The 23,848-nt window shown below is 47.6% G+C and overlaps 1 protein-coding gene across 7 annotated transcripts in view; it reads right to left on the bottom strand.

Moving 5' to 3' along the window:
* The window catches only part of ARHGEF10 (Rho guanine nucleotide exchange factor 10), a 96,826-nt gene that overhangs the window by 23,293 nt on the left and 49,685 nt on the right, over positions 1-23,848 (bottom strand). For 6 of the 7 annotated variants that reach the window (XM_047772236.1, XM_047772231.1, XM_047772237.1 and 3 more), the window contains 7 exons: positions 23,281-23,373; positions 15,645-15,815; positions 14,017-14,162; positions 13,120-13,301; positions 1,961-2,076; positions 1,279-1,406; positions 1,006-1,106 (listed from right to left, as the gene is read on the bottom strand). In XM_047772236.1, coding sequence (XP_047628192.1) covers positions 1,006-1,106; positions 1,279-1,406; positions 1,961-2,076; positions 13,120-13,301; positions 14,017-14,162; positions 15,645-15,815; positions 23,281-23,373 — 937 coding nt within the window. The remainder of the gene's footprint in view (positions 1-1,005; positions 1,107-1,278; positions 1,407-1,960; positions 2,077-13,119; positions 13,302-14,016; positions 14,163-15,644; positions 15,816-23,280; positions 23,374-23,848) is intronic. The other variant, XM_047772234.1, reaches the window with a different exon arrangement.

Genomic DNA, 23,848 nt, shown 5'->3' with positions numbered 1-23,848 from the left:
TCCACTCCCCCTTCCATGGAGAAGGGCCAGTCTAGAAGGTGCTCCATGGATGAGAAGGGCCTTCCTTCCACCAACCTCAGCAACCCAGGCCCATCTCTCTTCTGAATTTTATTTTCAGTTAATATTTCAGACTGTTTGCATGTGAATGAGAGTTTCACACAGAGAGGCAGGACCTCCAGGTGTTCTGAGCAACAAACCTGTGCCTTTGGCAACTCCATATGTATGCATGTCAATGGATGCTACCCACCGTCTGTCTCTTTGACACAGATCAAAAGAAGGCAAGCCTAAGGGGACATCCGGACAAGAAATGATCCAAGTCCCATCTCTGAAAGAACTACAGGCCTTATATTTCCTGCGGGACAATTCAGTCCAGGCCTGTGTTTTACTTCGCAGGTGAAGGCTGAGGAAACAGGGTGAGATGAACCATCACTTTCCTGTCCTGTGTGGCCAGCACCTGGGCTGGGCCTCCTGACTCAAAGGGCTTTTACTTGGGTTGAACAATCCCCACTAACATTAACGTTTTCTTATAATAATTTTTTTTTCCCCTACAACCCTTAAATTACAGTTGTAAAGGTGCTAGGTTAATTTTTCCTACTTGCAAACACTCTTTCATGTGATTGGATGAATACTGTCATGCCTACCTCTCAACCTCAATTTTATCCTCCTGGGTGTGCATTTCATCATAAAATAGGAAGGGACACTGCCTCTTTTTCTTTTTTTTGCTTTTTAGGGCCACACCTGCAGCATATGGAGATTCCCAGGCCAGGGGTCAAATTGGAGCTACCACTGCCAGCCTACGCCACAGCTACAGCAACACGGGATCCGAGCCACATCTGCGACCTACACAGCTCACAATGCCGGATCCCCGACCCACTGAGCAAGGCCAGGGATTGAACCCATGTCTTCATGGATACTGGTCGGATTCATTTCCACTGCGCCACAATAGGAACTCTCACTGCCTCTTTCTGAAGGTGGCTCACTGGGCTGAAATCCTCGCCCTCTTACCCAGGGCGCGCTTGGCCATCTGCAGGTTATTGGTCCAGGACTCTTTGATAGCGGGAGTAAAGGTGTTGAAAACAGCTGTGAAGACGGTCGGCCGGCCAGACCTGCCGGAGAGAAGGCAGGGTGGGTCACCCACATAGTGGGCTCCACCCCATGAAATCCAGTCACGTGTCCCAACTGTGGGGTAGCATCCTGAATCTCGAGGGCATGCAGGTCAGGACAGAGAACCACGTGCCCGGCCCCAGCCCCAAGAACTTCCTTGTACAGGTGACCAACCTGTCCTGCTTCCCTGGGAGCTGTAGTTGAATCCGACAGCAGTCGGCTGCTCTGATCTCCTCCTCCTTCTTCAAAATAAGTCTCTGTAAACCGGAGGTCCAGTCGTGGGCCACTGACTGGTTCAAGTTCTACAAAGGAAACGAATTTGCCCATTTAAAGTGTACCGAGGAGGGAGTTCCCATCGTGGCTCAGTGGTAACAAACCCAACAAGTATCCATGAAGATGCAGGTTCAATCCCTGGCCCAGCACAGTGGGTTAAGGATCCAGTGTTGCCTCAGCTGCGGCATAGGTTACATGGCTCGGCTTGGATCTGACCCCTGGCCTGGGAACTCTATATGTTGCAGATGCAGCCATTAAATATAATAATAATAAAGTGTTACTGAGGCACACCCCTCCTGAGTGAGAGAAAATGCAATGATATAATGTGAAAAACCCAGGGAGACCTGGGACACCCATCTGAGGTGAGCATGGGAGTCACGCCTGGTGGCGGTTAGGTAGGGGTACACCTACAAGAGAACTGGTGCTCCAGTCAGCTCAAAAGGAAGACAAGTTACCCAGAAAGAGGAGAAAACACACCGTCAGATGAATGCTCACCTCCGGGAGAATGAGGACACAGGAGCACATGCTGACAGTGAGTTAGAAACAAAGAGGGAATTTTTAATTGAACGGCTACGACTCTTACCTGGTAGTTTCCTTTCAGGGTTCCAATCAATTGAGTGATTTGACCGACGACATTTAAGTCATGCAGCAAGTTCTGCAGATCTTGATACAGCTGCCCTGGCCCCATGTAAACCCTGTCTGCAAAATAAGACGACAAAGAGGACAGATCCCAAGTTGGCACCAGCACTCAAGGGAGGAGACAAGACCAAGGTCTAACTCCTCCAGAACCTTTAAAAGGTGAATGTTATCACATAATGAGAGGTTTTCCTGTTTCTGACTTTTTATTCTGAAATAGACACACAGAAAAGCTGCAGTAGCACAGAGCTCCCTTCACCATGTCCCGGGGGTTAAATCTTGGAGAACCACAGAATCGGGGTGCAGTCTGGGAAGTCACATCACGGCACCACTAACCACAGCGGATCCCTCAAGCCTTGCCCACTTCCCCTTGCCCACTTCCTCCACGTCCTGGACCCCATCTGGGTCCCATGAGGTGCTAAGCCGTTGGTGCCCCTTAAATCTCCTCCAACCTGGGTCAGGTCCCAAGTGCCCCTCCCTCAGGACCTTGACTTTTTTTTTTTTTCTTTTTCTTTTTAGGGCCACACTCGCGGCATATGGAGGTTCCCAGGCTAGGGGTTGAATCAGAGCTGTAGCTGCAGGCCTACATCATAGCCACAGCAACGCAGGATCCAAGCCTTGTCTTTGATCTACACCGCAGCTCACAGCAACACCGGATCCTTAACCCAATGAGTGAGGCCAGGGATTGAACATCCATCATTGGATACTAGTTGGGTTCTTAACCCGATGAGCCACAATAGTAACTTCTAGGACCTTGACGTTTTGTTTTACTTTTGGTCTTTTTGCCTTTTCTGGGGCCACTTCCCAAGGCATATAGAGGTTCTCAGGCTAGGGGTCTAATCAGAGCTATAGCCACCGGCCTATGCCACAGTCACAGCAATGTGGGATCCGAGCCACATATGCAACCTACACCACAGCTCACGGCAACACCGGATCCTTAACAAGGAGGGCCAGGGATCAAACCCGAAACCTCCTGGTTTCTAGTCGGGTTCATTAACCACTGCGCCACAACGGGAACTCTGACCTTGACGTTTTTGAAGGATGTGGGTGTTTCATGGAATGTCTCACAATCTGGGGTTGACATGTTTCATCACTTCTGGTATTTTTAAAGCATGGTTGATGTAATTACTACCAGTAAGAAGTTTCTAGTCTCTAGAAATGACATTTAATCTGAACCAAACTTCCAATAACCCAGTCATCCGACACCAAAAGGAGCTCTGCAATGAACGTTCTCTGAAGCGGTTTTAAAGGACAAGGAGGAGCTCGGCCATCAGCCAGGTGAGTGGACTGGCCTCAAGTGCCTGAGAATGGCTACCCCCACCCCCGACTCAGGCTGATCATCTAGTCCAACAATCTAAGCTTGGGGGGAAATCAGGCAAACGGTTAACACGTAAAAGGTTTTGAAGCTATTGGAGCATTTCCAGGAGTGAAGTGGGTAAAAGGTGAATTTATATGCACATCAGCGTAATGCTAGCCTGGCCAATGGAGTAACGCGGAAGCGCTCTGTGACCATCCCATCCTGGAGGGACAGTTCAGAGATCTGGAAGTGACTTAGGACTCTGCCTTCTGTGTCTGTAACTAAAAGGCTCTTAAATAAACAGAAATTGGGAGTTCCCGTTGTGGCACAGTGGGAACAAATCTGACTAGGAACCATGAGGTTTTGCGTTCCATCCCTGGCCTCCCTCAGTGGGTTAAGGATCCGGGGTTGCCGTTGAGTTGTGGGGTAGGTCGAAGATGTGGCTTGGTTCCTGAGTCGCTGTGGCTGTGGTGTAGGCTGGCAGCTACAGCTCTGATTGGACTCCTGGCCTGGAGTCCATATGGACTCCATATGCCTCGGGTGTGGCCCTAAAAAGGAGGGAGGGAGGAACAGTGGTGGTGGGGAGGAAAGAAGGAAAGGTCGGATACCTCTGTGGGCCTTCTAAGCAGGCAGGGAAGAGCTGGAGTGGGTGGACGGTCCACGGCATGAAAACAAGAAGGCCTCAGGCAGCCTTGGTCACAGGAGCCTCCTGCCAACCAAACTCACTGCCCTCTGTCCACCGCCCTGCAGCTGGGACCTGCCAAGCCATCCTGTCCAACCAGAGGGAGAAGCTGGGGCAGGATGAAGCCCTGCATCCAGGGGCTATGGAGGGGATCAGGACTGGGTCACTGTAGAAGACATGGTCTGCTGAGCCAGGGTGGGCACGCAGACAGTCTCCAGGGACGGAAAGGACAGGAAACGGGAAGCAGCGGGACTGGCCTGGCTCCACCGCAAAGCTGCTCTGCCCGCCCGTTCCATCTCATGGGGTAGAACCAGGGCTGCCACTGAGTCCCCATCACAGGAGGGAGACATGGAGAGGGAGGTGCACATTTCCAGCAGGATTAGAGGATCTTCCACAGTGGGGCTAAAAGGAGCTTCTTTGCCTTTACACAACATGTGCAGACACAGTCAAGTATACACCTGTGAGCATGGGAGATGCTTTATCAAAGGGCACTTTGGGGACACAAAGAGCAAATAAGATCCTAAGGATACAGAGGATGAACAATAAGAAGAGAGTCCACTCACGTTGTTGAAAAAAGCAACACAGAGCCCTCCTGTTTTCTCAAAGGGTAGTTTCAGTTTAGGAAAGAACCTCTCTTTCTGGCAAAATTTATATGAACAACAAATTTGCAAATCAAGAGTTTTGCTGGTTGGGTTTCCCACCATCTGGTCACAACGCCCAGCACCCTGGGTCGGGGGAGTGGAGGGCTTCTCACAGTGCCCATCTCCATGGAAACCTTTGCCACTGGCTTGAAAACTCAGGCTTTGAAAGCTGAGTGGAGTCCACATGGCCCACAGGACTGGGGCCGTGGCCAAGGGAACTCTGCCCAGAAACATCCAGGGTGGGGTGAGGGTGGGCATGCTGCAGCTCAGAGGCTGAGGCCCCTCATCACACCTCGGCCTGGGCAGTGGGACATTTCAGGACCGGGGACTCCAGGCAAGAGCTGGGGGGAATGGGCCACTGCAGACGGGTCCAGCCAGGGACGGTGAGGGGTCCTGTGGTGCCAAGGGCTGAGTGAGCATCTGCTGGGACGACCAGGCTGCCCTGCAGCACTGTCCAGTCCTCAGCACAAGTTCCCTGCCAGGAACTTTCCAAATTGAATTCAGAAGTTTGGTATCTTAAGGATCAAGGTCTTTTTACTGAGGAAGAATCGACAGTTAAACACTGTATATGCTGAGGGTACTGTCTGGTGACCCAACACACACACGTCTGTCGGCCTCATTCCCACCCTCCCACCTGGGATTGTGGAGGTCCCCGCACTGAAGACCCTGTCCTGCCAGCTCCCCGTCCTGGATCTGTGCCCACATGCCCTGTACTCCTTTCCTCCACTTCCTCCCAGGGTGAGGCCAGTGCACACAAAGGAGCCACAATCTAACAAGGAACCTTCCATCCTTTTCCTTCCAGAATGGACTCGACCAAAAGCCAAGTTTCCCGCACCTGAAAATAAAGCTTGGCTCCCTGCAGAGGGAGACCTCGCCTCCACAGCCTGGGCCCTGGACCCACGGCTTTCCAGATACAGTCTGATGAAGAACGTGTGTGCTTCAGTGACGGGGCCACTCCTCTGCCTCTGCCGTCAGCTGGGTTAACTGCTTTGGTCTCACATTTTATGGGAATTTGCTGCCCCTTTCTGGCCTCCCCCCCGACCCCCAGTCTCCCAACCTGACCTAAAATCCCTCCCCTCTCTGTCCTCACCACCACCCTGCCCTCCTCACCACCCCCCTCCCCCCTCCCCACCCTGCTCCCTCCTCACCACCCCCCTCCATCCTCACCAACTCCCCGACTCTGTCCTCACCATCTCCCTCCCGGATGCTGCACCCACCGCCCCGACCTTCCCTTTGCAGCTAGAGGCAGGGACCCAGGCATCTGTGTTAGATTTCAACTAGCAGGGAACACTGGTAAACATTTCAGGATGGCTGGCCTGCTGTCCTTTTTGCAGAGTTCCCTTGTCTGCCTGCAGCGCTGCCCCTATCCCTGCCCTGCAGGCTGCCCAGGACAGGGAGACCACCCTGAGACGCCCATAGGCCACCGCAGTCATTGCTGGTTCACCCTCTTGCTCTGAGACAGGAAAGCTCACACCTGGACCCTGGCCCAACAGCACGCACAAGCCCCCAGCGCCGTGGCGGGTCCCTCATGGGTGCAGGTGTGTGTCACCTCCTGACAGAGGCCCAGCTGTGCCTCTAGCTTTTACCACCAACTGTTAGGGTTAAGTAAGGAAAGCATCGTGAATGACTGGTACGAATCACATGCTTCAACATGTGCACATCCAAGTACTCCTGAAAAATACATCTAGCCTGTTCTCACCTCTTGAAACACTTTCAGAACCTCTCCCTGGGAAGCGTTTGATGACAAGACGATGGTTTCTCCATCTCGTGTAAGTGACTCACCGAGGGCCCAGCAGTTCGCCACTCCCCCAGGCCCCCGAGCTGGGACACCGCCTCTCACGCCCTCCCCTGCACCCACTTGACACAATTCCTTGCCAACTAGGAGGGTCTACTTGTTAAAACTGAACTGAGGTTATAAGGTTCATAAATGAAGAAAATACAGAGTCACCTTATTTCTGGCAAAAGGGAAATTCATTTTCTCCTAAACCCACCTCTTGAGACAGCACAGAGCAAAGAGAAACAGAAGCGACTGAAATTTTGCAGAAGTTCAGGGGGTCTGGAAGCTCAAACCAACCAGGGACCCCAGGGTGCAAGACCTCCACCAGAGGGAACAGTTTAAGGCGATTACACATCATGACCAAGGACAAGAAGGATTCAAACAAATGCAGGTTCCAGCTGGTGCTGCTGGGGTGCAAGCCTCCCACGCGGCTCCCCCAGCTGCTCCTGCGGTTGCCAGGCAGGGAGGCCCACACTGTCTTCATCACTGAACAACAGACAACCTTCCACACTGAACTTCAGTCACGTGTCTACCCACTAGGAACGGGGATTTCTAACTCAGCTTCTCCAAATAACTTAGGGACATGCTCGCAGAAGAGTCATAAGGAAGAGAAGCAGCGGGTGTGAACCTGAAGCTGGTCCATAAAGCCCGCAGACACCGGGGCAGCCCAGCTGAACATGACTTACGTGACTCCGGGGCCGGCCAGGGGCTCATCCTTAGGAACCCACCCAGGAAATCCACGGGCTCAGCCTGTGCTGAGATCAACAGTGTGGATTCTATGCACACAGTCAACCCGCTGTCTGCTCCAACTAGCCTGTCCCTCTCCAGATGAGCCTGGTCAGATCAGGATAAACCCTCCACCATGGCCAGATGCACCAGCGAGCACACAGACCATTTCTGGCATCTGTGTAAGCTGGACAGCATCACACTCTTGTGCCAGGGCCTGAAAAGGAGGATCATGGAGTTCCCCTTGTGGCGCAGTGGTAAACGAATCTGACTAGGAACCATGAGGTTGCAGGTTCGATCCCTGGCCTTGCTCAGTGGGTTAAGGATCTGATGTTGCTGTGAGCTGTGGTGTAGGTTGCAGACGCAGCTCGGATCCCACATTGCTGTGGCTGTGGTGTAGGCTGGTGACTACAGCTCCGATTAGACCCTTAGCCTGGGAACCTCCACATGCCGTGGAAACGGCCCTAGAAAAGACGAAAAAAAAAAAAAAAAAAGGAGGGTCATGACTTGAGTTCCATCTTCCAACACACACAGAATTAGCAAACTGAATTTGTTAAAAAAAAAAAAGTTTTCTTTAATCTAGAAGGCATGTTAAAGATGCCATATTCCTCCTTTCAGAGTCTGGAGCTAAAAATTAAAATCCACTTTAGGGTTAGGGAAGCTACAGTACAGAAGTCCACACACCAAACTCAGAAGCCAGGTGAACATCTGGGCCCATGGGCCTGACTGGGTTTGTGGGCAAGGACCCTAAGTCAGCACTGCCCCTGAACTCCAGACTCAGTCCCCAGCGCACCCCAGCACCACACCCCACATGACTGTCTGTCCACTTGGCACCTTTGCTGGTAGCACTGTGTGCTTAAAGTGGGTGAGTTGTGGTCTATGGAAATACCATTAAAAAAAAAAAAACACGCTTTAAAAAGTAACACATCTAATATAGAACTGAGACAACCACACAGCTTTGGGCAATGTGAACACTCTGCGCCCTTCCAAGACGCCTGGACTGACTCCGCCCAGTCATGCTGCCATTGTAACAACCTGCTAAAGAGACAGATGTGTTAGTGGACAATGGGCATGTTAATTCTTCCTCCTTGAGAGGCCGGCATGGCCTAAACTCTGCCAATCGCCTCGCTCTGCTCTTGGTTATTCCGGATGGCAGATGTTTCACTGTGTTATTGGCATCCTTGTGTTTTCCTTCTCTGAGCTCAGCCTTTGTTCTTCTGGCGTCCGACAGTGTGGGTAATCAAAACAGTAAGAGTAAGAGGACCAGAGATGGAAAAGGCCCATTTCCATGGCAACTTGTCAGGTCCTGGGAGGGGGGTGTCTGGGGACCACTCAAGAGCTCTGGGTCCCTCCTGTGGGGACTAGGTAGCCTGGCTGGTCACCAGAGTATGTCTCCATATCCTAGGGAGTCAGAGGATGACCCGAGGCTCCTTTCAGTCTCACATCCCCATGCATGGAGCCTTATCCCCTGAAGAGACCCTCGGGGGTGCCCCGGATCCAGGGTATAGCCACAGCCTGGGAGGTTCTCGTCACCCAGCTGGTCGCCATCCCAGGACACATGAGCTTCTTCCAATGCCCCCAGGGCAGGTGGCTGAGTGGCCAGCTGGTCAGCAACCAGCAGCTGAATGAATGAACCAGCCACCCCGTCAATCCACCCCACCCTCCATCTGCAGAAATTCCACTGCTCATTCCTTCTCTGGGAAAGTCACCTTTCAAGCTGCCAAGCTGTCCTGTGCTTGCATCTGTGTGGGGATGGACCCTACGCTGTGCCCTGCTGGCAGGTCTGCCCAGCACGGACCCCACATTCAGGGTCACTCCCTTCAGGACAGACCTTCCATAGACAGATGGGTGAAAAGGCACCAATTCACTAAAAACTCGATAATGAATCCGCTCTTCTTTGCATTCATCTAATACCTACTATTATTGAACTCCAAGTGCACGCCTGGCTATAGAACTGGAAGGAAAACCAGGAAGACAGCAAGCTCAGCAGGAAAAGGATGAACTAACTTTGGACAAGGTCCCTCACACACTCACTAGGTTACTAGCATCTCAGTTTCCTAAGATAAAGGCATGACAGTAACAGATCACACTGAATGGCATTGCCCTCCGCCCTCAAAGGCCAAGAGAAACGGATTAGAGACGTCAACCTCAAGGTACGGATTCTGCCCAGGAAACAGAGAACAGATTTCTACTGAGACAGAACAAGTTTCTCCTTAAATTCCCTGTGTTAGACAGTGTGCAAAAAGGTGCTTCCTGAAAACCTGCTTTGACTGAGATTATGTCCTTGCTTTTCATGGAGGCACAATAATGTGAAATCGTGGCAGTCTGCAGAACACCATCCCAAACGCTTTCAAGTATTTTCCAAAGTCCCCTTCACTTAGTATATGACGACAAAGTTCTCCCTAAATTCAGAATGAAAGGACCTACTCTGCAAAGTGACACACTTCCTTTTGATGGACAACGAAGACCACGGATTTCCGTTCGCTGAGGCTGATGGAAAGTTCATGGCAATACTTAGGACCCAAAGGCAGCAGTAAACTTACTCCAGGTTCATTCTTGGCTGTGGTACTTTAAAAATTAAGTCATCCTGCTTTTTGCTTTTTAACATTGCTGATACGAATCTAAGTTGGCTTTGCAGGAACCACAAACCAGAAGGTGAACTAGAGGAAGCAGCGTTCCCTGTATCACAGCACAGACCCACAAGTCCAAGGCATCCTTGGAGATCTGAACACGGGAAGGTGATCTTGACCATAAACACATCTCGGGATTGCTTCATTATAAAATACACAGAGGCGTTTTGCTGTTGTTGTTGTCCACAAACCCAAGACAAACAGGATCTGCTATACTTGCAGGTAATTTTTTTTTTTTTGTCTTTTTGCCATTTCTAGAGCTGCTCCTGCAGCATATGGAGGTTCCCAGACTAGGGGTCTAACCAGAGTTGTAGCCACTGGCCTACACCAGAGCCACAGCAACGTGGAATCCGAGCCGCATCTGCTACCTACACCACAGCTCATGGCAACACCGGATCCTTAACCCACTGAGCAAGGCCAAGGATCAAACCCGAAAACTTGAGGTTCCTGGTCTGATTCTTAACCACTGAGCCACGACAGGAACTCCCTTGCAGGTAATTTAAATGGATTTCTAAGAACTTATAACACACAAGGCTGCTCTTGAGTAAAATTTTAATACATCCAGTCAACTTGGAGACTGTGCCTCCCTCCCTCCCCTCCCCATCTCCCTCCTCCCCACCCCAGCTGGCCCTTTCTTAGGAAAACATGTGATTTAGTTTGGGATTTCCATTAATAGGACCGTATGCACATTTCTGTAAACAGGAGCATGGTTTTCTCATCAGCAACTCAGGCATTTAGAAACTTAAGCTTGAGGAACTAGCTTATTCACCAGGTCAACGAAATGAATGACTGTTAACATCAGACAAAGAAGAGGAAGAGACAATGAAAGAGACCCCATGTCAGATGGGGCCCTATAGTCACTGTGTCTTGTTCCCCCAAATCCAAACCTGCATATTCACTCAGAAAAGCCCAGCCTTTCAAAAACCGCCTCCTTCTGAACATGTCAAAACCAAAACAATCAAAAAGGTTATGGAATACACTTACAGTTAACATCGTATCATTAAATACAAAGGCTCATATTATATATAAAAAATGTATGGGAAATTTCCATCTACCATACTTTAAGTGCTCCATGATTCAGGGGCAGAGGCCAGTGTGTGAATAAAATTTACAGCCCTGACACCTATGGTCAATTAATCTTTGACAAGGGAGGCAAGAACATCAAATGGGAAAAAGCAAGTCTATTCAGCAAGCATTGCTGGGAAACCTGGACAGCTGCATGCAAAGCAATGAAACTAGAACACACCCTCACACCATGCACAAAAATAAACTCAAAATGGCTGAAAGACTTGAATATACGACAGGACACCATCAAACTCCTAGAAGAAAACATAGGCAAAACACTCTCTGACATCAACATCATGAATATTTTCTCAGGTCCGTCTCCCAAAGCAATCGAAATTAGAGCAAAAATAAACCCATGGGACCTCATCAAACTGAAAAGCTTTTGCACAGCAAAGGAAACCAAAAAGAAAACAAAAAGACAACTTACAGAATGGGAGAAAAAAATAGTTTCAAATGATGCAACCGACAAGGGCTTAATCTCTAGAATATACAAACAACTTATACAACCCAGCAGCAAAAAAGCCAATCAATCAATGGAAAAATGGGCAAAAGACCTGAATAGACATTTCTCCAAAGAAGATATACAGATGGCCAACAAACACATGAAAAAATGCTCAACATTGCTGATTATAAGAGAAATGCAAATCAAAACTACCATGAGATATCACCTCACACCAGTCAGAATGGCCATCATTAATAAATCCACAAATAACAAGTGCTGGAGGGGCTGTGGAGAAAAGGGAACCCTCCTGCACTGTTGGTGAGAATGTAAACTGGTACAGCTAGTATGGAGAACAGTTTGGAGATACCTTAGAAATCTATACATAGAACTTCCATATGACCCCACAATCCCACTCTTGGGCATCTATCCGGACAAAACTCTACTTAAAAGAGTCACGTTCACCCGCATGTTCATTGCAGCACTCTTCACAATAGCCAGGACATGGAAACAACCCAAATGTCCATCAACAGATGATTGGATTCGGAAGAGGTGGTATGTATACACAATGGAATACTATTCAGCCATAAAAAAGAACGACATATGCCATTTGCAGCAACATGGATGAAACTAGAGAATCTCATACTGAGTGAAATGAGCCATAAAGACAAAGACAAATACCATATGATATCACTTATAACTGGAATCTAATATCCAGCACAAATGAACATCTCCTCAGAAAAGAAAATCATGGACTTGGAGAAGAGACTTGTGGCTGCCTGATGGGAGGGGGAGGGAGTGGGAGGGATCGGGAGCTTGGGCTTATCAGACACAACTTAGAATAGATTTACAAGGAGATCCTGCTGAATAGCATTGAGAACTTTGTCTAGATACTCATGTTGCAACAGAAGAAAGGGTGGGGGAAAAATGTAATTGTAATGTATACATGTAAGGATAACCTGACCCCCTTGCTGTACAGTGGGGAAAAAGAAAAAAAAAAAAAAGATTATGCTTCCAAAAATTAAAAAAAATAATAAAATAAAATAAAATTTAGTCAGGCTTTATTTGGATTAAAAAAACAGAAAAAAGATTTCCTGCTGCTCGTTGGTATCTCTGGAGTGCAGGGACACAGGTTCAATCCCTGGCCCAGCAGAATCCAGAAGTTAAGGATCTGGTGTTGCCACAGCTGCAGGGCAAGTTGCAACTTCAGCTCAGATCTGATCCCTGGCTCAGCAACTTCCATATGCCACGGATGGCCAAAAAAGGAAAAGGATTTAAAATAAAAAATAAAATTAGGAGTTCCCACCATGGCTCAGCAGAAACAAACCTGACTAGCATCCATGAGGATGCACATTCGATCCCTGGCCTTGCTCAGTGGGTTAAGGATCCAGCATTGCTGTGAGGTGTGGTGTAGGTGGCAAACATGACTCAGATCCCACACTGATGTGGTTGTGGCTGTGGCGTAGGCTGGCAGCTATAGCTTTGATTCAACCCCTAGCCTGGGAACCTTGATAAGCCTCAGGTGCGGCCCTAAAAAGCAAAAGAGTAAAAAAATAAATTAATTAATTAATTTTTTTTTTTTAAAAAAGAAGAAAGTAATGAGCTCTAGTTCAAAATAGTTTAGTAATAACCACTGTGTGATAGACTGCTGCACAGCTCAGTGGGGGACCCCTGGCCCCTCTTCTCTGTGAGGGGCACAGATGGCCCCGCCTCCCAGAGACAGAAGGAGAAGAGGCTGCAGGAGCTGGTCAAGGCTAGGCAGAGCCAGGACCGAGACCCACACACTCTGGGACCATCTCTGCATCGACACCGGCCTCACACCCACAAGCACTGGTAAAGCGTCACTTACTTGGCTTGGCGCTGGCCACCACGGCCAGGCTCTCGGGCACATGCACCAGGGGACAGCGGCCGTTTTCTCCCACGCCTTCGTCCCCACCATACTCGATCACTTCCACATGCCCCAGAGGAACGCTCCACTTCAATAAATACCTCTGGCTGGTGGATACGCCGGCACTGCTGTCGTGGGAGGTCCTGTAACAGCCAGGAAGCCTCAGTTCAGGGACAATCACAAGCCTGAGTCGTGACACTTTTATCCTTCAGCCACTCAAGGGAGAATCATCTGAAGTGGGGAATCATGGTGTTTCTGCCTTTCTCACCAGCAGGGACCACTCAGGTCCCGGTCTATGGGGGGCTTTCAGAGATGAATACATCTATATTTAATAAGAAAAAAATCATTGAAGATATGTTTATAGGAGTTCCCTCTGTGGCAAAACAGGATCGGCCGCCTCTCTGCGGGTTCATCCGGCACAGTGGGTTAAAGGATCTGATGTTGCTGCAGCTGTGGCATAGGTTGCAACCATGGCTCAGATCTGATCCTTGGCCCCTGAACTCCATACGCCACAGGGCGGCCAAAGAAAGAAAAAGAAATACATACGTGTGTGTGTGTGTGTGTGTGTGTGTGTGTGTATGCAGCTAGCAGCTAATGAGAAAGAATGTAAATGATGATAAAAACAGGAACAGTGGATGATTCAGGAAGCTAGAAATGAAGTTCACTTTAGTTTCCAGCTCCACCATCAGCCTCGTGTTCAAACAGTTAACGTACCACATGCCTCTAATCTCCACCTGCAACAACCTGGTGACATCCCTGAACCCAAGTTGAGGGAGGGGTCGACTGCACACAGACCTCTGCAGACCCAATGAGAAGGCAGTCACCGGCCCCCCAGACGCCTGCAGTCCTGCTCCTTACCGTGTGCTGACCGTGGCGCACAGCAGCACGTCGTTCAGCATGAGCAGTCGGCGCTCTTTGGTTTTCACGATCTCCCCGCGGTCATTGTAGACAGTTTCTATCATGTCGTCAGAACGGACGAGGTAGCGGCTCCCGCTGCTGAGAAGCTGAATATTCAGACCACACTTGACACAGTGGCCACAACCAGGTCACCAGGAAAAGGAAAAAGGATGAGGAAGAGGTGGTGCGAAATCCGTGAGCAGCGGCAGCAAAGCAAAGGGAAGCACGTATGTTCTGTGTGGGGTTCAGAAAGTGGCTTTTTTGCTTTTTTTTTAAAAAAAAAAAAAACTAATTTCAGCAGTGGCAGGATCTATCCTCCTTTCATAAGCAGTTTCTCCAGCTAAGAGACACCAACTTGGCCATGGAGGGCTGCCTGTTCTCCCCCATCAGCCGGTGTGTGCCTTCTCTTTCCTCCACCCTCCAGTCTTCACAGAAGTCGCCCCATTCTTTCCGTTACTTGCAGCACCAAATCAGCCCAGAACATTTGTAAGTGGAAGGAGTTATTCTGTAATTTTACTTTTCCCAAAGGGTGGCATCATGAAGAAGTCACCCTGCCTGCTTATGGCACCTCATGTTTGACTTCACTGAGCCAAATAAGAGAGTCCGGGTTCTTGGGAAAGATGCTTCAGATTAATTAGTAAAATATATAAAGTCAGACTTAGTGTAGCCCAGTGGCAAATCCAGAGTGTCTGGCCCAGACGTCCATGATGGCCAGCCATCCTCACCTGTTCACTTTCCTGCAGCTCATGGGGATGAGGCTGCAGGTCACTGACATAGCAGTAACTGATGTGTCACCTGCAAGCCCACCCAGACTGTTGTGGGTTCCTAAACGTTCAGGTACCACGGGGAAGCATGATTTTAAACAATACAAGTCATGTCAGGAATACCAGTGGATGCAATTTTCTGCTTATAAAAAGTTCCAACATAAATCAAGTGGAAAATCATGGGAAACCTAAGCCTGAACTGTATGATTTTTTGTTCTTGTCATTAAATTACTGACGTCACTGCATGGTAGGAAATTACCCCTGCTGACAAAAACAAGGCAATTTTAGCAACGACTACTATGTATAATTAACACAGTTGCGGTGCACTGGAGCTTTAAATAAAAATGACAAAGCCTATGCAAAATCAGGTTATTGTGGCGGGAAGAGAGCTTTGTAAATGAAGCTGAGATTCAGCACTGCAGAGAACTACTTTCATACTGACTTCCCTTCCTGATGATGATACTGTCCAGTCTGAGCATGGACAGGTGCAGATAAACACGTGTGTAAATGTCCATGTTTTAGGTATGACTTAGATGAAACGCTGCATTTTGAAGGTAAAATTCAGCTAAAAAAATGCTTCTTATCCATTTGGGGTCCTGGGTCCATATAAGGACCTGTCACTCTGTGAACCCCTTTTCTGGGAAAAGACGGACAGAGGCCGGGAAGGCTTGGTGTGCCCTTTCCTGCGTCCTGAGCCAGGCTCTCTGTCCACCTCAGCCCTGAGCTCTGGCCCAGGGGACTCCCTGCAAAGGTCCCAGGAGACTGGGAACAGACGGCAAGGAGGGCGGTGGCTCATTAGTGCCAAGCAGACAGGAAAAGCCCCACCTTGTTCAGGTACCGCTCGTTTATGGCTTTTGCTATCTGCTTGATTTCGCAGCGCTGGTCAGCATCTCTTTTTCTCTCATTCAGCTTCTCGGCGAGTGTCTCGAGCTCCGTCAGTGCCATCTGGAGGGGCAGTCTGTCAGGGTGCCCTCGGGGAGTGTTCTTCAACATGTCCTGCAGGGGAAGCTGAGTGAGGGGAGGTGTCGCAAGAGGGCCCTGACATCACCTGATGCTGAGGAGAGGGAGACAAGCCCTGGGAGGGGGTGACAAACCCAGGAAACACAATTCCGCTCAACATTCAAAGCTCCTTTTGCAAAACCAAAGCTGACTTATTAAATGGGATGGGAGGGGACAGGATTAAGATGGCGGAATAGAAGGACTGGAGCTCAACTTCTCTCCTAAAAACAACAAAATTCACAACTAAAGACTGAGCACATTTCACCAAAATGGACTGGAAACCTTAAAAAAGATATCCAACTCCAGAAGAAAAAGAGGAGGCCACATCAAGAGGTAGGAGGGGCGATTTCACGATATAAACAACCCCATACCTCCTGGGTGGGAAGCTCCACAGACTGGAAACTAACTGGTTCACAGAAACTCACCTCCAGGAGTGAGAGTTCTGAGCCACACAACAAACTCTCACGTGTGGGGATCTGCCATGGGGAGAAAGAGCCCCGGAGCATCTGGCATTGAAGGCCAGTGGGGCTTCTGCGCAAGAGCTCCACAGGACTGGGGGAAACAGAGACCCCATTCTTAAAAGGCACACACAGACTTTCACGTGCACTGAGTCCCAGGGCAAAGCAAAGTCTCAAAGGGAATCGGTCAAACCTGACCGCAGTTCTTGGAGGACATCCTGGGAAAACAGGGGTGAATGTGGCTTGTTGTGAGGGAAGGACATTGAAGGCAAAGCTATCGGGAATATTCAGCAGCAGTGCCTTTCTCTGGAGGGGGCCATTTTGGGAAAATCTGGCCCCACCCGTCAGCCAGCTGCTGAGAAGCCCCAGGGCAAACAACAATCCAGGTGGGATCACAGCTCCGCCCCTCAGTAAACAGGCTGCCTAAAGACCCCTCAGGCACACAGGTGCCTCTAATCCCATCCAGAGACTAAGCCCCACCCACCAGAGGGATTAGAATCGGCTCCTCCTACCAGGGGGCAGGCATAAGCCCCTCCCATCAGGAAGCCTACAGCAAACACCCATACTGACTTCAGCCACAGGGGGGCAGGCATCAGAAGTAAGAGAGGATACAACTCTATTATCTGTAAGAAGGTCACCACATCAAAAACCTATAAAAATGAAAACACAGAGAACTAGAACTCAGATGAGGGAGAAAGGAAAAACCCCAGAAAATCAGCTAAGCCACGAGGAGATTCTCAGCCTCCAGGAAAAAGACTTTAGACTGTTGATGCTGAAGAAGATGCAAGACATTGGAAATAAACTGGAGGCAAAGATGGATAACTTACAGGAAATTCCGACCAAAGAGATACAAGATATAAAACTTAAATAAGAAGAGATGCAAAATACAACAACTGAAATAAAAATTTCACTAGAAGCAGCTAACAGCAGAATACAGGAGGCAGAAGAACGAATAAGTGAGGTGGAGGACAGATTAGTGGAAATTACGGATGCAGAACAGAAAAGAGAAAAAAGATTGAAAAAAAATGAAGAGTCTCAGAGAACTCTGGGACAACGTGAAACACACCAACATCCGTATTATAGGGGTGCCAGAAGGAGAAGAGAGAGAGAAGGAGACAGAAAAAATATTCCAAGAGATAATAGCAGAAAACTTCCCTAACATGGAGAAGGAATCACTCACTCAAATCCAGGAAGCACAACAAGTACCATACAAAATAAACCCAAGGAGGAACACCCTGAGACACATACTAACCAAACTGACCAAAATGAAAGACAAAGAGAAAATCCTGAAAGCAGCTAGGGAAAAGAAACAAGTAACATACAAAGGAACCCCAATAAGGCTATCAGCAGATTTTTCAACAGAAACTCTGCAGGCCAGAAGGGAGTGGCATGATATACTGAACATGATGAAAGGAAAAAACCTCCAACCAAGATTACTCTACCCACCAAGGCTCTCATTCAGATTTGAAGGAGAAATCAAAACCTTCTCAGATAAGCAAAAGCTGAGAGAATTCAGCAACACTAAACCAGCCTTACAACAAATACTAAAGGAACTTCTCTAGGCAGAAAGAAACAAGAGAAGAAGGAAAGAAAAAAGAGCAGCAAAAACAAATCAGAAACAATTAATAAAACTGCAATAAGAACATACATAATAATTACCTTAAATGTGAATGGGCTAAACGCCCCAACCAAAAGACATAGACTGCCTGAATGAATACAAAAACAAGACCCATATATATGCTGTCTTCAAGAGACCCACTTCACTTCTAGGGACACATACAAATTGAAAGTGAGAGGATGGAAGAAAATATTTCATGCAAACGGGGATCAAAAGAAAGCTGGAGTAGCAATACTCATATCAGACAAAATAGACTTTAAAATGAAGAATATTTTAAGGGACAAAGAAGGACATTACATAATGATCAAAGGATCAATCCAAGAAGATGTTATAACAATTTTAAATATCTACGCACCCAACACAGGTTCACCACAATATATAAGGCCACTGCTAACAACCTTAAAAGGAGAAATTGACAATAATACAATCATAATGGGGGACTTTAACACCCCACTTACAGCAATGGACAGATCAACCAGACAGAAAATCAATAAGGAAACACAGGCCCTAAATGAAGCATTAAACCAGATGGACTTAATAGATATTTATAGGACATTTCATCCAAAAGCAACAGAATACACATTCTTCTCAAGTGCACATGGAACATTCTCTAAGATTGGCCATATCCTGGGCTACAAATCCAACCTCAGTAACTTTAAGAAAATTGAAATCATATCAAGCATCTTTTCCGACCACAATGCTATACGACTGGAAATCAACAACAAGAAAAAAACTGCAAAAAACACAAACACGTGGAGACTCAACAACATGCTACTAAACAACCAATGGATCACCGAAGAAATCAAAGAGGAAATTAAAAAATACCTAGCAGCAAATGACAACAAAGATACGACACTCCAAAACCTATGGGATGCAGCAAAAGCCGTTCTAAGAGGAAAGTTTATAGCAACACAAGCCCACCTCAGGAAACAAGAAAAAGCCCAAATAAACAAGCTAACTCTACATCTAAAGCAGCTTGAGAGAGAAGAACAGACAAGACCTAAAGTTAGTAGAAGGAAAGAAATCATAAAGATCCGAGCAGAAATCAATGAAATAGAAACAAAGAAAACCATATAAAAGATCAATGAAACGAAAAGCTGGTTCTTTGAAAAGATCAACAAAATTGATAAACCCCTAGCCAGACTTATCAAGCAAAAAAGAGAGAGGACTCAAATCAATAAAATTAGAAATGAAAAAGGAGAAGTAACAATGGACATCACAGAAATACAAAGGATCACAAGAGACTACTATATGCCACTATATGCCAATAAAATGGAAAACCTAGAAGAAATGGACAAATTCTTAGAAAAGTACAATCTTCCAAGACTAGATCAAGATGGAATAGAAAAGATGAATGGACCCATCACAAGAACTGAAATTGAAACTGTGATTAAAAAACTTCCAACAAACAAAAGTCCAGGACCAGATGGCTTCACAGGCAAATTCTATCAAACATTTAGAGAAGAGCTAACACCTCTCCTTCTGAAACTATTTCAAAAAATTGAAAAAAAAAATTGCAGAGGAAGGGATACTCCCAAACTCATTCTATGAGGCCACTGTCACCCTGGTACCAAAACCAGACAAAGACTCCACAAAAAAACAAAACTACAGGCCAATGTCACTGATGAACATTGATGCAAAAATCCTCAACAAAATACTAGCAAACCGCATCCAACAATACATGAAAAGGATTGTACATCATGATCAAGTGGGATTTATCCCAGGGATGCAAGGGTTCTTCAATATCCGCAAATCCATCACTGTGATACACCACATTAACAAACTGAAGAATAAAAACCATATGATCCTCTCAATAGACGTGGAAAAAGCCTTTGACAAAATCCAACACCCATTTCTGATAAAAACCCTTCAGAAAGTGGGCATAACGGGAACCTACCTCAACATGATAAAGGCCATATACAACAAACCCACAGCGAACATCATTCTCAATGGTGAAAAGCTGAAAGAATTCCCGCTGAGATCAGGAACAAGACAAGGATGTCCACTCTCGCCACTATTCTTCAACATAGTTCTGGAAGTCCTAGCCACAGCAATCAGAGAAGTAAAAGAAATAAAAGGAATCCAAATTGGAAAGGAAGAAGTAAAACTATCCCTATTAGCAGATGACACGATACTATACCTAGAGAATCCTAAAGACTCTACCAGAAAACTGTTAGAACTCACCCACGGATTTGGCAAAGTCGCAGGATACAGAATCAATACACAGAAATCAATAGCGTTTCTATATACTAACAATGAAAGAGCAGAAAAGGAAATTAAGGAAGAAATCCCATTAACCATCGCATCCAAAAGAATAAAATACCTAGGAGTAAACCTACCTAAAGAAACAAAAGACCTGTACTCTGAAAACTACAAGCCACTGATGAAAGAAATCAAAGATGGCACAAATAGATGGAAAGATATACCATGCTTGTGGACTGGAAGAGTTAATATTATCAAAATGACTATACTACCCAAGGCAATCTACAGATTCAATGAAATCCCTATCAAATTACCAAGGACATGTTTCAGAGAACTTGAACAAAATATTTTAAAGTTTGTTTGGAAGTACAAAAGACCCAGAATAGCCAAAGACATCCTGAAAAAGAAAAATGGGGCTGGAGGAATCAGGCTCCCGGACTTCAGACTATACTACAAAGCAAGAGTCGTCAAAACTGCATAGTACTGGCACAAAGACAGACATATAGATCAGTGGAACAAGATAGAAAGCCCAGAATTAAACCCATGCACTTACAGCCAACTAATCCATGACAAAGGAAGCAAGACTATACAATGGAGAAAGGACAGCCTGTTCAATAAGTGGTGCTGGGAAAACTGGACAGCTACATGGAAAAGAATGAAATTAGAACACTCCCTAACACCATACACAAACATAAACTCCAAATGAATTAAAGACCTAGATATAAGACCAGACACTATCAAACTCCTAGAGGAAAACATAGGCCAAACACTCTCTGACATAAACGACAGCAACATCTTCTCAGATCCACCTATCAGAGTATTGACAATAAAAAGAAAAATAAACAAATGGGACCTACTCAAACTTCAAAGTTTCTGCACAGCAAAGGCAACCCTAAACAACACAAAAAGACAACCCACAGAATGGGAGAAAATCTTTGCAAGTGAATCGACTGACAAGGGATTCATCTCCAAAATTTATACACAACTTCTGCAGCTCCATACCAAAAAAACAAACAACCCCATCCAAAAATGGGCAGAAGATCCAAACAGACAATTCTCCAAAGAAGACATACAGATGGATGAGAAACACATGAAAAGACGTTCAGTGTCACTCATTATTAGAGAGATGCAAATCAAAACCACCTTACACCAGCCAGAATGGCCATCATCCAAAAGTCTACAAACAATAAGTGCTGGAGAGGGTGTAGAGAAAAAGGAACCCTAGTACACTGTTGGTGGGATTGTAAATTGGTGCAACCACTGGGGAAAGCAGTATGGAGATTCCTCAGAAAACTAAACACAGAACTACCATTTGATCCAGCAACCCCACTCCTGGGCATCTATCCAGAGAAAACCATGACTCTCCAAGACACATGTACTCCAGTGTTCATTGCAGCACTATTTACAATAGCCAAGACATGGAAACAATTTAAATGTCCATCGACAGAGGAGTGGATCCAGAAGATGTGGTACATATACACAATGGAATATTACTCAGCCATTAAAAAGAACAAAATACCAGCATTTTTAGCAACATGGATGGACTTAGAAACTATCATGCTAAGTGAAGTCAGCCATACAATGAGACACCAACATCAAATGCTTTCACTGACACGTGGAATCTGAAAAAGGGACAGACGAAACTTTGCAGAACAGATGCTGACTCACAGACACTGAAAAACTTATGGTCTCCGGAGGAGACAGTTTGGGGGGTGGGGGTATGTGCCTGGGCTGTGAGATGGAAATCCTGTGAAATCAGATTGTTATGATCATTATACAACTACAGATGTGATAAATTCATCTGAGTAATTTAAAAAATGAATAAATAAATAAATAAATAAATGGGATGGGAATGGGACCAAGGCAGCATTTCCAGTAAAGGACCCGTCCATGCAAGCACTCAGGACCCCAGAAGTCGCTGTTCTCAGTCTGGGTGGGACCAGCGAACCCAGGTCCACAGCCAGGCCAGGTCCTCTTCCCACCAGGGGCATAAGCGGCACTGCTCCAGGTGATGTCGAGGGGCGGGGGGGCCACCTGCAGAGCACAGTGGGGGCACCTGGAGTCAACCTCAGAGAGGGACATCTCAGTGTGGGCACTGTCACCTTCTGAGTCCACACAAGGAGGGTGAGCGAGACAGGCCCCCTCCCTGCCTGCCACCTGCCACCCACAGAAGCTCAGGCAGCAGTGTCCTTCTCTCTCAGCCTCTTGGTCTCCTTCATCTGGAAAGAACCCACGTAAGGACTATGTTTCCTTTTGGATGAACAACGTGTACTGCTCCGTGTGATTGTTTCCCTGTGAATCACGTGAAATGCTGTCAAGGCAAAATGAATCATCTTGGGAGGAATTCTGGTACCAGCAGGGTAGGGGGCAGTGCCTGCCTGGACCCAGGGTACCACACATCTAGAAGAAAGCTAAGCAGAGGAAAGGGAAGTTCACTGCTGCTACCAGGTTGTTACTTACCTGGTCCAAGACGGGAGAGGGAACAAAGACAAGGGCTTCTGGAGGACCGTCTGTTAGGACCCAGTGGCCAGGAAAAGCCAGGGGCATAGCTTGATCCCAAGTTTTGGGGGACGGCTATAGGGTCATAGCAACTACAGGTCACGGGGCCCCGGGACAGCTAAGGGGTGTCATGTGTGGTTAGGACAAGGAGAGGCAGAGGGGTAGCCAATGAGTAAGGGGAAGCGGCCCCTCCTGGTTATGCCCTCCACTACCAGTCTCACTGCACGTGGACCCAGCGGGAGTCAGTGCTTGGGAGGAAGAACACCTGCTCCAGCTCCCAGCTGGTCCCTCTGAGGTAACAATTCCCAGGAGCATCTTTACTTGGGAGGCAGGTCCTTGGGCATATCCCGTCATCATCAACCGAGTCCTGTCCCCCACCCAGGGCAAGAGCGCATGTGGTTAATGAAACTTGGCTTTGCCCCAGTTCAGGTTCCTGGCCCAGGGTCCCTAAGACCCTCGGGATTTCCCTAGTGATGGGAGTGAGGAGCATCAGTTCGTAACAAGCCCATTCCACCCCCTAGAGTTTATGCTAAACAGCTGAGCAGCTCAGGACGGGCTGGGGCCAGTGGGACAGCCGCTGCAGGCCCCACCCTGACATGGCCACCAGGGGAGAGAAGGGGCCCAGGGCCTGCCTTGGGAGACATGGAGACTGGACAAGGGGCCAGCTGACCCAGGGGAGCCCTACCTGGAGCAGCAGGATGAACTGTGGGAACCTCTGGATGGGCTTCATCATTAGGCTGTAGAGCGTCACACGGTCAGGGCTGGATTCCTGGCACTGCTGTGGGGACACGGGCCCGCTCACCTGAGGCTAAGACCTCGAGGCCCCCCTTCCACCACCCCCCCAGACACAGCCCCAGGAAGGGCGCACACCTGCCCTTTGCCCCATCTGCTTGCAACCATACCCACTACAGCGCAAACATGATGACATCTGCAAGTCCACGGCCACACTGCAAACACACTGACACTTTCGAGTCCCCTCTCACACCACAAACACACATGAAATCCATGGCCAGGCCCATCTGGTTTCTGAACTGAAATCTTCTATTTTTTTAGTCAATGTTTTAAGTGCTATTTATGAGCTAATTTCTTTTCTTTTCTTTTCTTTTCTTTTCTTTTTTTTTTTTTTGTCTTTTTAGGGCCACACTCACAGCATGTGGAGGGTCCCACGCTAGGGATCTAATCGGAACTGCAGCTGCCGGCCTATACCACAGCCACAACAACGCCAGATCCGAGCTGTGTCTGCGACCTACACC

The sequence above is a fragment of the Phacochoerus africanus genome, chromosome 3 (genome assembly GCF_016906955.1).
Source record: "Phacochoerus africanus isolate WHEZ1 chromosome 3, ROS_Pafr_v1, whole genome shotgun sequence".
In the NCBI taxonomy this organism is placed as follows: domain Eukaryota; kingdom Metazoa; phylum Chordata; class Mammalia; order Artiodactyla; family Suidae; genus Phacochoerus; species Phacochoerus africanus.
Note: the sequence above shows the minus strand (reverse complement) of the source record. Positions and strands in the feature narration are given on the sequence as shown.